This window comes from Leptopilina heterotoma, unplaced genomic scaffold (genome assembly GCF_015476425.1).
Source record: "Leptopilina heterotoma isolate Lh14 unplaced genomic scaffold, ASM1547642v1 Lhet_27, whole genome shotgun sequence".
Lineage (NCBI taxonomy): Eukaryota > Metazoa > Arthropoda > Insecta > Hymenoptera > Figitidae > Leptopilina > Leptopilina heterotoma.
In genome coordinates this window covers 588,606-600,749 of record NW_025110978.1, presented here as the reverse complement: position 1 = coordinate 600,749, position 12,144 = coordinate 588,606, and the positions used below count along the sequence as shown (strand labels likewise).

Genomic DNA, 12,144 nt, shown 5'->3' with positions numbered 1-12,144 from the left:
ATTGAAAATAGCAAAAATTGGAGAATTTTCAATTGCAAAAGATTTTAATAATTTGGCTAATAATTTTAGTTGTAATCAAATATCTTGAAACTAAAATGATGAAAATACCAAATTTTATGAAGTAAATAAAATTTTTTTTTGCAGAATAAAATTCCAAAACTGATCGATTAATTTCCCAACAGATTTAGACGAAACAAAAATAGAGTCAAAATTAATTGACTTAAAAATCCTCGAAATATTATTGAAAATTTTCAGAACCACTTGTTGCACACATATTTCTCGTACATATCATCAGCACAAAATTTATCAACAAATCACAATCACTTACGATTTTAACACACGAATTTTCCTCAATCCTTCCATGATTATTATTTTCTTGTTAGTCACCTCGAGAGTAAAAAGTTCTCTTTCTTCCAAGCACCAAACAACAAATTAAGAAAAATTAAATCCAAAAACACAGCACTCTGTTCGTCAGAAAAAAAAACTAATTTCCGCACTTGTTTCAATAAAAAAAAATTCAAAACATCAGTTAATTATAATCCTTATTACTGATTTCACAGAAATTATAAAAGATCGAAAAAAAAGGTAAGGATGAGAAGAAAATAAAATAAGACTTAATATTTTCTATATAAATATATTCGACTCGAGTATAACGCAACGCGAAATTGTTTTTGTTAACTCGAAATGAGCGTTAAGGAAGATCCTCTCATCTGGCGTTAGAGGAAAAGTGGGAGGAAAAGAGGTGGAGGTCCCGTGAGAGGATGCTCGCAGAGTCGAGCACTGCGCCGTAATGACATGGTCTAGGAGATGCCAGTCAGTTTTGTAATAACGCCGGTAAAAAGTGAATTTCCCGAGGTGGGGAAACGTGCCTAGGGCCAATCGGAGGGCTTCACTCGCGCTGTATATCCAATCAGAGCGCGACATTCCAAAGTTCTTCTACTATCAAACCAAATGGGTCCTATCCTGGTTGCACATAATCCTTTCTTGACCCAGCATCATAGATATTACATTATTCCCCTATATATATATATATATGTATAAGTATCGTACACGAGTCTCAGGTGATGTAATGCAGACTCCTTCATTTGAATCTCTCGTGGAGGATCGAATTTAAGGTCAAATGTCGAATTATAAAAGGAATCCGGAATTTTAGCCATCACAACTTCATCGAAAGATTTAGTGGTAACAAAATTTTATAACAGCATTCTATATCTTCAAGGGAATAATAATTGTCCTGGAGAAATATTTTCTTCCGGAAGTGCTTTATAATTTGTTGCTTTTGAAATGTAGTTGCAATCTATAGGTATAATAGTAGTAGAAGAGATATTTTTTTAAATCTGATGTTAGTTTAATTTATTTCTAGGTTTATTTCTAGGAAATAATTTTGAAAATTCGCCTTTTGAAAACAATCACAAATCTGAATTAAAGTGGAAATTAATCTACTAAAATTAACATTTGGGCAATTCTAGGTGAAACGATCAAGTGAAGATTTTAATTGTCTGGGAAGGGCTTAAAAATCTGGTAAAATGTTGTTCTGCATAAAAATAACAAAATCCTCAAATATTATCTTTTTAAATTTTGATTGTGCAGATTATGAGGATTACAGTTATGTTTGTTTTCAGCGAAATAATTGTTAATTTCAAATCAATATAATTTCGATAAAACTTCACAGTTTTCAATTTTTTTATGGTAAATTGTAAAGCATTCACTGAAAAAAATATTGTTTTAATTCAAAAATAAGTAGCCAAACAAAAAACAACATGTTTTAATTAAACGTATTTTATAATTGAATTAAATGTCATTTTTATTCAATCAAACTTATTATGTATTGAATAAAAATTATTATGTTTAATTCAAAGATAATTTTTGTTTGACTGTATATCAAAGATAATTATGTTCGATTCAAATGTATTAATTTCTCAGTGTTCTTTGTGAACTTTTTAATTCGAAAACTCTTTTTTTCAAAAATAAACCTTATTTTTTAATTCTCACAAAAACTACGACTTATTAGTTTTTTATCATTTTCATTCGAAAGCTGATATTTTTTCCAATAAATTTTGTAAATTTAAAAAATGGGACAACAATGGGTTTTTAAGAAAATAAAAAAAACCAACTTTTTAAACACTTTTTGGTTATTTTATTAAAAACACACTGTTATCCCCTTTTCTTACTTTACATAATTTACTAAAAAAAATTTCAGTTTTCTAATAAAAATAATATAAAAATAAAAAAAGATGTAGTTTCTCTAAAAATTGAAAAATAAGGTTTAATTTTTTAAAAAAGAGAGGGGTTCAATAACTTTTTTTTTTGGAGAAAAGAATTTTGGAATTGAAAGGTAAACAAAAAATGCTTTAAAATTCCCTATAAAAAATTTAAATCGCTTAAGTTTTCTAGAAGTTATATCAATTTGAATAAAACAAGCTCCTTTATAATCTAATTTTTTTATTGAATCAGTTCACGTGAAATTGCTCAATTGTAATCATTTCTTGCTAATTTTTACTAAAATTTTACTGTATTTTATTTAATAGTTTAAATCTTTTATATTGAAGTTTAACAGGGTTGCTACAAAAATTTAATTTTGCATTTCCCTAACTTTTCCCTGATTTCCAGACAAAATTTTTTCTTTTTCCTTGACCATAAAGAATATTCTGATTTACTCTAAAACTGATTAGATACTCAAAAAAAATGTTGTATTACATTTAATTACGAATTTCTCTAATTGTAAAATTATTCAAAAATAACAATAACTTCTTTTTTAAATAAATATTTAACCATTATATCAATAAATTTTTAAATAATTAAATTCTTTCGACAAATTTTAATAAAAGTTTTAAGAATAAATTACATTTTTTCGAACAATTCGATTAAAATTAAATTAAAAATAATTGAAATTATGCTATAAGTTTTCTATTTATGAAAATAATTGAATTCCTAAAAAAAAATTTATTATTTACGAAAATAATTAAATCTCTGTAAAAAAATTGTATAGTTTATGAAAATAATGGAATTATTACAAAGAAATTTCTAACAAATTTGAAAATAATTGAATTCTTCGTTAATAATTGAGTTTCTATGAGATTTTTATTATTTATGAAAATAATTAAATATTTTCGTAGAATTTTATCAAAATTTGTTTCAAATGATTTAAATCTTTTGGAAAATTTTAATAAAATAGTCGATATTGAAAATCATTGAATTGAGAAAATTTTTGAAAATAATTAAAATTTTGCTAAGAAATTTATTAAATCTTTTGAAAATAATTGAATTTTGGAGAAGAATTTTATTATTTATAAAAATAATTGAAATTTTGACGAGAACTTTTTAAAATTTTTGAATATAATTGAATTTTTGCCATCATTTGTAACTTCTCCAAAATGCAAATTTTTTTTAGCATTTTTAACTAAAATTCTTCTGTAAATCCATTATTTTTAACAATTAATTAGATATACATATAATTTTAGGAGAATTTCAAATATTACAATTTTTCAAAAATCTAGTTTTTTAAAGTTTCTAATTTTCGTAAACCCTGTTTAAAGAATAAACTATTAAAAATCAGTAGCAATTTTTATTAACTAAATTTAACCAAATTCTCACTAAATCAAATTTAGAAAATTCAGTTTAGTGAATTAAAAATTATTTTTCTTAAATTTTAGTTAAAAGTTACTTAATGGACGACCTTTCTCTAATTAGGATTTAGAGAGAGTAGATTTTACAAAATAAATTTGTCGGAATTAGCAGAATTTTCTATTTGTTTGAAAAATATTTGATAGTTTAAAATTTTATTGCTTGAAAAATTAGTGTAAAAATTATTAAGAATTACGAGCAATTTTTACCAATTATTTATGGTTTACCATTATTATTCTCTGAATTAGTAAAAATTCATTCACCAATTATATCTATAAAAAAAAATTTTGCTAAATGAAGTTTTGCAAAATTTCTTCACTGAAGATTCTTTTTGATTTGAAAATTCCCTTATGAAAAAAGAGTACTGGAATGAGTATTGGAAAGAGTACTGGAATGAGTATTGGGAAAAGTACTGGAATGAGTACTGGTTTGAGTATTGGTTCGAGTATTGGAAATCCAGTACTTTTTTCGCCTTTATAACACATAATCTGTAAATTCAGATTTCTTATTCTTATTTTCACACAAGCTGAGCTTAAATTAAGACTGGCATTAACAATATCGTTCGTTAATCTTGTATAATTATATTTTTATTTCAATCGGTTTCAATGTGGTTTACAAGTGGTACGATGCTACTCATGGTTTCGGTCATTTGTACATTTACACATTTTTTTTTAATTGATGAAAGAGAACAGGAAATGATATTATTTGTTTTTTTTACAATATACGAAAAGTCATTGGAAGAAAAGTTTCCATTGAAGCACAAAATTCTATTTTCTTTTTGTAATTCGTTTCCCAAAAGAATATGTCTATTTTCCCCATTTCGAGCGAGTTTTACTATGAGAAGGTGAGAAATAATCATAAATCGTCCATCGTCTGTTTCAATTGTCCCATTATTTCTTTTAATTACTCTACGACTATTGAAAGAATGATATAACACATGTTTAAAAATAAAACGTTCAAATGATTGAGCTTTTACTTCAATTGTTTCTTGAAGAGTTTCTTCAATAACGATTTTTTCAATTAAAGTTAAACTTAAATCTTTTGAAGCACCAAATATTCTTAAGAAATCATCGTATTGAATACACCTCTTAACGCCACACTCTTTCATCAATGAACGAAATAACTTTTTGCCTCTCTTGTTACAATCTTCTCTAGAAAAAATGTCTGATGATGAGTTTATGAAGGAGAGTCTTGTATAGAACTTACAAATTTGTTCCGGAATGTACTGAGTACCATGAAATAATTTTTTCAAAACTCCGTTATAATGTTCAAAAGGGAATGTTGACCACGCCCAAAGAGCACCAAAACTCCGTACAGCTGGTGGAATATGCAGTAAAATATGAACGTTGAATTTCATATATTCTTTCCCGTACAGATTCTCTATTTCCAAAACAAATTTTTTGAGTGCTTCACTAGCTTTTGTATATTCAATTTCATTTATTTCTTGTTTGGAAAAAATTGTAATTGAATAAACAAAAAGAAACCAATGTTTTAAATACTTAGCAGGTAAATAATTCTCAAAACATACCAATGAGTAATATAAAAGGAAACTTTTCCATTCCGAACCTTTCCATTTGTCAAGGTGATTTAAGGAACGTGGTGTTCTTGTAATCTCAGATGGAGGCTTTGTGTTAGTTAATTTATCATCAATGTCTTTAATTTTTTTGCCCAAATACCATTCCTCCTTAAAATTCGCAGAATTAAATAGAGTGCTTACAATTAATTTGGTAACTCCTTCTAATACAGAATGTAGATATTCTGGTGGAAAACATTTAACAACGTTAAACAAAGGTATAAGGCTAACAACACAGTACCCTTTTACACCTCGAACTGGCACCTTCCCATCTGCTTTTTTAGCATCTTTATTGTGTTGGGCTAATGTTCGCAATTTTTCAATACATCCGCAAAAAACACGTGCATATCCAGCTCCTACAGGTATTCTTTCACCCTTCTTAAGACAATAAGGGCAGCCGAACTCTCCATTATATTGCATGTAATTTAGTATTTTTGAGCGCGCGCTTGAATCTACTGGAGAAAGAAGAGTATGCACTTTTATTACTACAGGATCTTTACAAACAAATGTCGTCGATTTAAAACCATTATCATGCAATTCAATAAGCTCATCTACAAATGGTCGGAGAAAAAGGTTCATTTGCGGTTTTGTGCCAAACCATAATCCGCACAGAAGCATATTATTTTTTCGCAATCGGTAAGGCAATTCATTGACCATAACCAAAATTGGCCAAATAGATTTGATCGAAGATTTAGAGACACTTACTCCATCACTATTCCATTGAATAGTTATATCATTTTCAGAAATAACGTTTTTTTCAACTAATCGACGATATTCTTTACCTTTTATAACATCACTTTCGTTGCACTCTTTTCGAAAATTTAGAAAATGCTTGCTATTAAGTAAACGCTTTAACTGCGGCTCCAAAGGTAAGTAAAAAAAATAATTCATATCTTTTTTTAAAGTTGACTTATTGTGCTGTACTCCGCATCCATCGCATTCTGCTCGATTTATATTTTCAAAATTAATAGTGATTGAACATTGTGGACAATAATAGTATGTAATCACGTTTGGCTCAGGACAAGATTTCAAAAAATTGTACTTGCTGCGATGTACGGCGTATGGTAGGTGACAATCTACTAGGTTAATAGAACTTTCTAAAGCAACATCCGATAAATTATTACGAAGAGCTTGTGCCAAAATTAATAGATGAGATTCTTCATATGTGAGGTCGCAGTTATCATGAATCACATTTCTTTCCTATAAAAAAATACATTATATATTATTTTAAAACCTGAATATTCTTTCAAGTGTATATAAGAAAGTTGACAATTTTACATATATTTTTAGCATACCTGGACATCTATATTAAGACTTCCTTCCGAGTCGTTAAAATCATTCTCACTATTATACACAGAAAACATTTCATCATCTTCAGAATCAGAGATATCGCTCTCCATTTCTTCTGTAAATGAACTTTCGGAACCACCAGATTCACTATCTTTTGATTCATTATCAGCTTGCAGATCTTCTGTTTCTAATTCATCACGTTCTTCAGAAACGTTAGAAATATTTTTATTTTCGTCTGAAGATTCTTCCTCCATTCGTTGTTCAATGCTGCTATTTTCCTCTTCCATTTGTTCTGGAAAATTAATATCCTCTTCCATTGCATGCAAATAGCTTTCATTTTTTTCCAAATGTGAAAAGTCACCATTATTACTGCTCTCCTCCTGTTGAAAGTATTAAATTTTAAACAAAGAAATAAATAATATCCAGATAAGATGAGAGTGCATTTGTAGCTCTAGTTCATAATAAAAAAATGGTATAAACATTCAGTACTCAAAAAATATTTTTTTAGAAGACATTAAAAGTTCAGATTATAAAATAATTATATAAATATTTTTCTTGTTAAAATATGAAAAATTATCACACAACTTAAAAGACATATTTTTTAAGGTCCCCGATCGAAAAACCGGCTATAATTCTTTCACGATAGAATTAGTTTGCCTCTGGGTTGAAAAAATTCTTTTCTTTAATTTCAATTTTTTAAAAAGCATATTTCCATAGAATATTTAATTATGCATCTTTTTTCTCTTTGAGAAAAATTGTTTCATTTGTGGTAAAAATTTTTCAGATAAATGAAGCGATGGAAGTTTGGAAGTCAATCATTTTGTATCAGTTTAGAAAATAATTAATAACTTTTTCAATTTTTATTATAATTCATTTTCGTTTGCCTTATCAATCGAACATTGAAAAAAAGTTTTCGACTCAATGGCCAACTAATTGTAACGTCAAATAATTATAACCGGTGCTTTGATCGAGACCCTCAAAAATGCTCAAGTTCTGCATATTATTTATATTTAAAAAATGTCTCATTATCACAGTAAATTTTTTTCGATGTGCATTTTTAAAATTTTAATAATTATTATAATAAAAAAATTTAATATATTCATGTAATAATAAATATATTACCTCATATATATTAAATACATTACCTCACTTTCACTAGAATTGCTTGATATTTCTTGATAATTAGCTTGCAAAGTACGTGTGTGCTCTGCACGTGCAACCAAAATTTTTTCTCTCGAACGTTGTGTTGATTTTGGTATTGTCCCCGTGTCTTCACGTAAATATCGTTTATATCCATCTTCATCCATTCTCTGTTAACCATTTCATTGGAATTACTATATTATTGAAATATAACTATTATTATAGTTATACGAATTGCATGCATGAAGTGAGGTTAGGAATCCCAGGTGGATTATTAAAAATAGAAATAAATTACTTACTGTTTTATATAGAAAAGTTCTAATGTGTTGACAACATCAAAAAATTAAATGAATTTTATAATTTGTGACTTGATAACTTTTTTCACTAAATCACATTTCAATATTTTCAAAAATATTCGACTGCTAATTATAACAGTCATTAGCCAGGTAAAAACATTCGGCGCGCGCATACAAACTGTGTCAGTGTTTAATACTAACACAATAATAACTAACATACGCATTAATGCGCACTGCGCAGAGAGATACAACGCATGTGCAGTCATAAATGTGAAAATTTGAAATCAAACGCACGTGGTGTACATGCAGTGTATGGCAATAGTGTAATACGATGGATGATTCAAAGTGTTTGTTGTTAGAGTTCGTGAATGAAAATTGTTCAATCGCAGTTGGTTTTCAAGAATGGATTCTTATTCCACTAAGTGAGCAGAAATTGTCACATGCAATTGAAATGGGAATTGATACCTTAATTAAATGGCCTGATTGTGATATTGAGCCAGCGTCTAAAATGAAGAAAAAAGTTGAATCGTGTAATTGGAAAAAATGTGTTGCTATAATTCTTGCTGCGGGCAGTAAGTAAAAATATTTTAACTAAATAGTAGTAAAAATGACTTTTCTTTTTGAAATTTAATAAGTATTTCAGACAACAAAACATTTTTTTTATATATACGCTGTAGAAGAGAGGTATTGAATTTTGCAGTTGAAATTGTAAAATTACACGGTTCTGTAATGAAATTTTTTAAATAATTATGTAATTTTACTGCATTCAGTAAGATAATAATTATTTTGAGGTTAGAAATACACAATCGTGTAAATTTACAGAACTGAAAATGATATTTCATAACATAGTTCTTTTTAAAAATATCTAAATAAGTAATGATTATATTAATATTCTTGTAGAAATGACTATTTTGATAATATTTAATAGTATCTTAGAACTTGAATAAAAATAACCCTGTAAACATGAGAATGAAATATTTTTCTTTTTGTAATACATTTTTATTTCAAATTTTAGGTTGGACTGAAATGTGCGAGAAAGCAAAAACGCTCGTAGACTTGAATGTTCTCGATTCAACAAAAAGCACAAGAAAACTTCTAAAAAACAGAAATGTACACAGTGGTAAAAAAAATGAACAAGGAATGAAAAGAAATAAAGAGGTTTGTAAAATATAAATTTTCCACTAGAAATTCAAATATTGATCAAATTAACATATTTAATTAATTTTAGATTTCAAAAAAGGGAAAAAAAGTCAATTTGAAAAAAGTTACTAATATCAGAAAGGATGATTTTATTAAGAAATTGGAAGTCGCTAAATCAAGAGGAACAACAGTGAGTTATCAGTTTTGCATAGTTTATTTAGTGAAAATTATTTTAAAGAGCTAAATTATTCAATTTGTGCTGTTTTCAATCTTAGAACACATTTTGGAAAATGTAATTTGATTTACTAGTTTTTGATTTCCTGTAAAATATATAAAAGTTATACAATCTTAATTCAGTTGGAGTAGTCAAAATTGGATATATAGTTTTCATTTTTTTCTTTAACTTTTCTTGTTAGATGAATTTTCCAATTTTCCGCATATTTTGAAAAGATCTACCAAAATGTAATTCGAATAAAATTTTTTTTTCCTTGACAGATAAGTGATGACGAACTGTCCTCCGATTCGGATAAGTCGACTTCTAGTGAATCTTCTGACAATAGCGTAGAATTGTTAAGAAAAAAATTTAAACTTATAGAGGAAGAAAATTCAAAACTCAAGAGCCTAATACCACAAGCGTCAACATCTTCCGTCATTTATCACCAAGACACGGAACTAATAGCACAAGAAGCAACATCCTCCGACCTTGGTCATTATGACACGGTACTAATAAATTCATCGGTGGATCTTACTAATTTGAATAATGAGGTGTGTTGCTATTATGTACATTAAAAAGCTATACTCTTATTTCTTCGAAGCAGTTTCAATTCTATTTGATAGTAAATAAACTACTTTCAATACTAACAGCGGTATTAAAATTATTAGTTTCAGTTAAAAACACAAGCGACAACATCCACAGAGCTTTCAGGTGATAAAATGTTTCCTAATGGTAATGATCAAAGACGTGATTCAAATAAAAAGGTATGTCATCGCAGTCGAGTTCAATTTTTTATATATATTTTATTTGTACAGTAACAGTCCTAATAATATTATATTTATATTATAGTCGGAAATCCTGCCTACTGAAGTATTATTTGATGGTGTCTTACAAGTTATACCTAAAATTCCTGATGCAAAGGAGCAACAGCTGTCTAAAGAATCGTTGGCTGTAAATGAGCCAAAGATATTAAAAGCTCAAAAATCGTCACTAAAGCACAAAGTAAGTTTTAGTCATATTTTATAATAAAATTTATCTGTTGCAAAATTATGTAATATTGTTTATTCTTTTAACAGAAAAATTCTGTGCATTTTTGGCAATTTTTATTATAAAAGTGCGTAGAAGTTTCAGTCAGTTTTGGTTTTATATTGTAAATGGTAAAAGTTACTTTTTACTTTATAACACTTTTTTATTATTAAAATTTTTTAATTTTTTAAATAAAAATATTTCTAATAATTTACTGAATTTTTGTAGGATAAAGTTATTAATATTGGTGGAAGAGAGTGTAGTTACAACAGATTGGCATGTTGTAATAGAGCGAGTGTATCAAAATTTACGTCGGAAATATGCAATGTAGTGTTCGATAAAGAAGAACTTAAAGAGAGTAGTTTGACTGGAACAGTTTCAAACTTTCAGAAGAAAACGGATGCTGTACCAAAAAAACAACTTTGTCCAATTCGTGTTAAGGGCATGTTAGGTAAGAATGTAATATTACAATACTTCCACCATAAGGCGAAAAATTTAAGATTACTGTGATATCACTTTAAAATAACGTTCTGTTTGGGAAATATTTGCTAATTATGGTTTTTATTTACAGATTATGTCCTTTCAATATTTGGTGACACGCATGATAACCACATTTTATTTCACTCAGCGCTACGTAAAAAATTAAATAATGCTTCTTCAAGAAAAAGAAAGTAAAATTTATAAATGAAAACAGTTTATATGTACTTTCGTCAAATATTATTTTCATTTTAATTAATAATAAATTATATTAATTACTTCACATCAATTTATTTCATTGCATAAACCGCAAAAAAGTTCAATATAATGTTTTTACCAAATTTCTGAAATTTTTTTTATTAGTGTACGGAGAGAAATCTGTTAGAGTTAATGCTCAAAACTTTTCACGTATTTTCCAAAGATTCTTTAATGCTAAAATTTTAACAATGGGTCACAATATCTGCTACATATGTTATTCGTAACAGATTTTCCATAAGGCGAAAAAAGTACTGGATTTCCAATACTCGAACCAATACTCAAACCACTACTCATTCCAGTACTTTTCCCAATACTCATTCCAGTACTCTTTCCAATACTCATTCCAGTACTCTTTTTTCATAAGGGTTATTTAATAGATAAAGATATAGACAAATTCACTGTCGCTTTCATTTTCACTTTCACATTTACTTTCACTTTCATATTCACATTAAATTTCATACTCATTCTTATTTTCTCAAGTATAAGTGAATATTCATTTTTTTAATAAAAATGAAAGTTTAAATTATAATGAAAAGTGAAATGAAAGAAAAAGTGCAAATGAAAATCAAAGTAAAAATAAAAGTAAATTAAGGTCACATTAACTTTTTGAACTAAAAAAAATCTAAATGTCGTTTAGTAATTCAAATTATTCAGGTACTAACTTTTTTTAAAATTATTTAGTGAAAAATCTATCAAAATTAGTAAAAATTTAAACTAATCTCAATTACTAAACGACTTTCCACTTTCTCATTATTTAGAGTCTGGTTAATACAAAATAATTTTTGGAAAATAAATTTTGAATATAATTTCCCTTTGGGGCCGTACACATAATACGTCACGCGGCTAGGGGGAGGGAGGGGGTCTGAGAATTGTGACTAAGTGTGACATGGGGGGGGGGGTGAACTCATGTGTTACGTCACAATCTTTTAAATTCAAAGATTATAAGAAATTATATGTGACAATGTCACTTTTTCTAAATAAAACAAGTTAAAAATGCTTTAAACTATTTAATATCTATTATGTACCTGTTTAACATCTATTGGTATATTATTTATAATATGATAAATAATATATTCTCTTAATTTGAATCAGTTAAAAATCATGGT

General features: G+C 27.4%; 3 protein-coding genes across 8 annotated transcripts in view; 1 reads left to right on the top strand and 2 right to left on the bottom strand.

Annotated features, from left to right (window-relative positions):
• LOC122503789 overlaps positions 1 to 12,144 on the bottom strand; it is a 338,227-nt gene that overhangs the window by 214,490 nt on the left and 111,593 nt on the right. For 2 of the 4 annotated variants that reach the window (XM_043614479.1, XM_043614480.1), the window contains exon 1: positions 329 to 793. The exons of the other annotated variants lie outside the window; for them this stretch is intronic. In XM_043614479.1, coding sequence (XP_043470414.1) covers positions 329 to 363 — 35 coding nt within the window. In that variant the 5' untranslated portion in view covers positions 364 to 793. Of the gene's footprint in view, positions 1 to 328; positions 794 to 12,144 lie in introns of those variants that run through there. 4 annotated transcript variants of the gene reach the window in all.
• Positions 4,135 to 8,104, bottom strand: LOC122503784. 3 transcript variants are annotated; one of them, XM_043614473.1, is made up of 5 exons: positions 7,927 to 8,102; positions 7,633 to 7,797; positions 6,493 to 6,867; positions 5,153 to 6,397; positions 4,843 to 5,004 (listed from the first exon to the last, which is right to left on the bottom strand). In XM_043614473.1, exons 2-5 carry the CDS (start codon positions 7,792 to 7,794, stop codon positions 4,978 to 4,980), a joined length of 1,809 nt encoding a protein of 602 aa, XP_043470408.1. In that variant the 5' UTR covers positions 7,795 to 7,797; positions 7,927 to 8,102; the 3' UTR covers positions 4,843 to 4,977. The 3 variants fall into 3 exon arrangements, with proteins under 3 accessions (XP_043470407.1, XP_043470406.1, XP_043470408.1); XM_043614472.1 differs by having other exon boundaries at positions 4,135 to 6,397; positions 7,633 to 7,821; positions 7,927 to 8,104; XM_043614471.1 differs by having other exon boundaries at positions 4,138 to 6,397; positions 7,927 to 8,104.
• On the top strand, positions 8,112 to 11,065 carry LOC122503790. The gene is made up of 8 exons (XM_043614483.1): positions 8,112 to 8,495; positions 8,939 to 9,081; positions 9,152 to 9,253; positions 9,559 to 9,828; positions 9,946 to 10,041; positions 10,127 to 10,279; positions 10,532 to 10,754; positions 10,875 to 11,065. Exons 1-8 carry the CDS (start codon positions 8,255 to 8,257, stop codon positions 10,976 to 10,978), a joined length of 1,332 nt encoding a protein of 443 aa, XP_043470418.1. The 5' UTR covers positions 8,112 to 8,254; the 3' UTR covers positions 10,979 to 11,065.

Bases quoted from the DNA above. Each gene is read 5' to 3' on its own strand.
- LOC122503790 (XM_043614483.1), top strand. From the start codon at position 8,255: ATGGATGATTCAAAGTGTTTGTTGTTAGAGTTCGTGAATGAAAATTGT. The intron at 9,254-9,558 runs GTGAGTTATCAG...TTTCCTTGACAG, and splicing joins CTAAATCAAGAGGAACAACA to ATAAGTGATGACGAACTGTC. The intron at 10,280-10,531 runs GTAAGTTTTAGT...GAATTTTTGTAG, and splicing joins AATCGTCACTAAAGCACAAA to GATAAAGTTATTAATATTGG.
- LOC122503784 (XM_043614472.1), bottom strand. From the start codon at position 7,794: ATGGATGAAGATGGATATAAACGATATTTACGTGAAGACACGGGGACA. The intron at 6,868-7,632 runs GTAATGTATTTA...TACTTTCAACAG, and splicing joins GCAATTCTAGTGAAAGTGAG to GAGGAGAGCAGTAATAATGG. The intron at 6,398-6,492 runs GTATGCTAAAAA...ATTTTTTTATAG, and splicing joins GTCTTAATATAGATGTCCAG to GAAAGAAATGTGATTCATGA.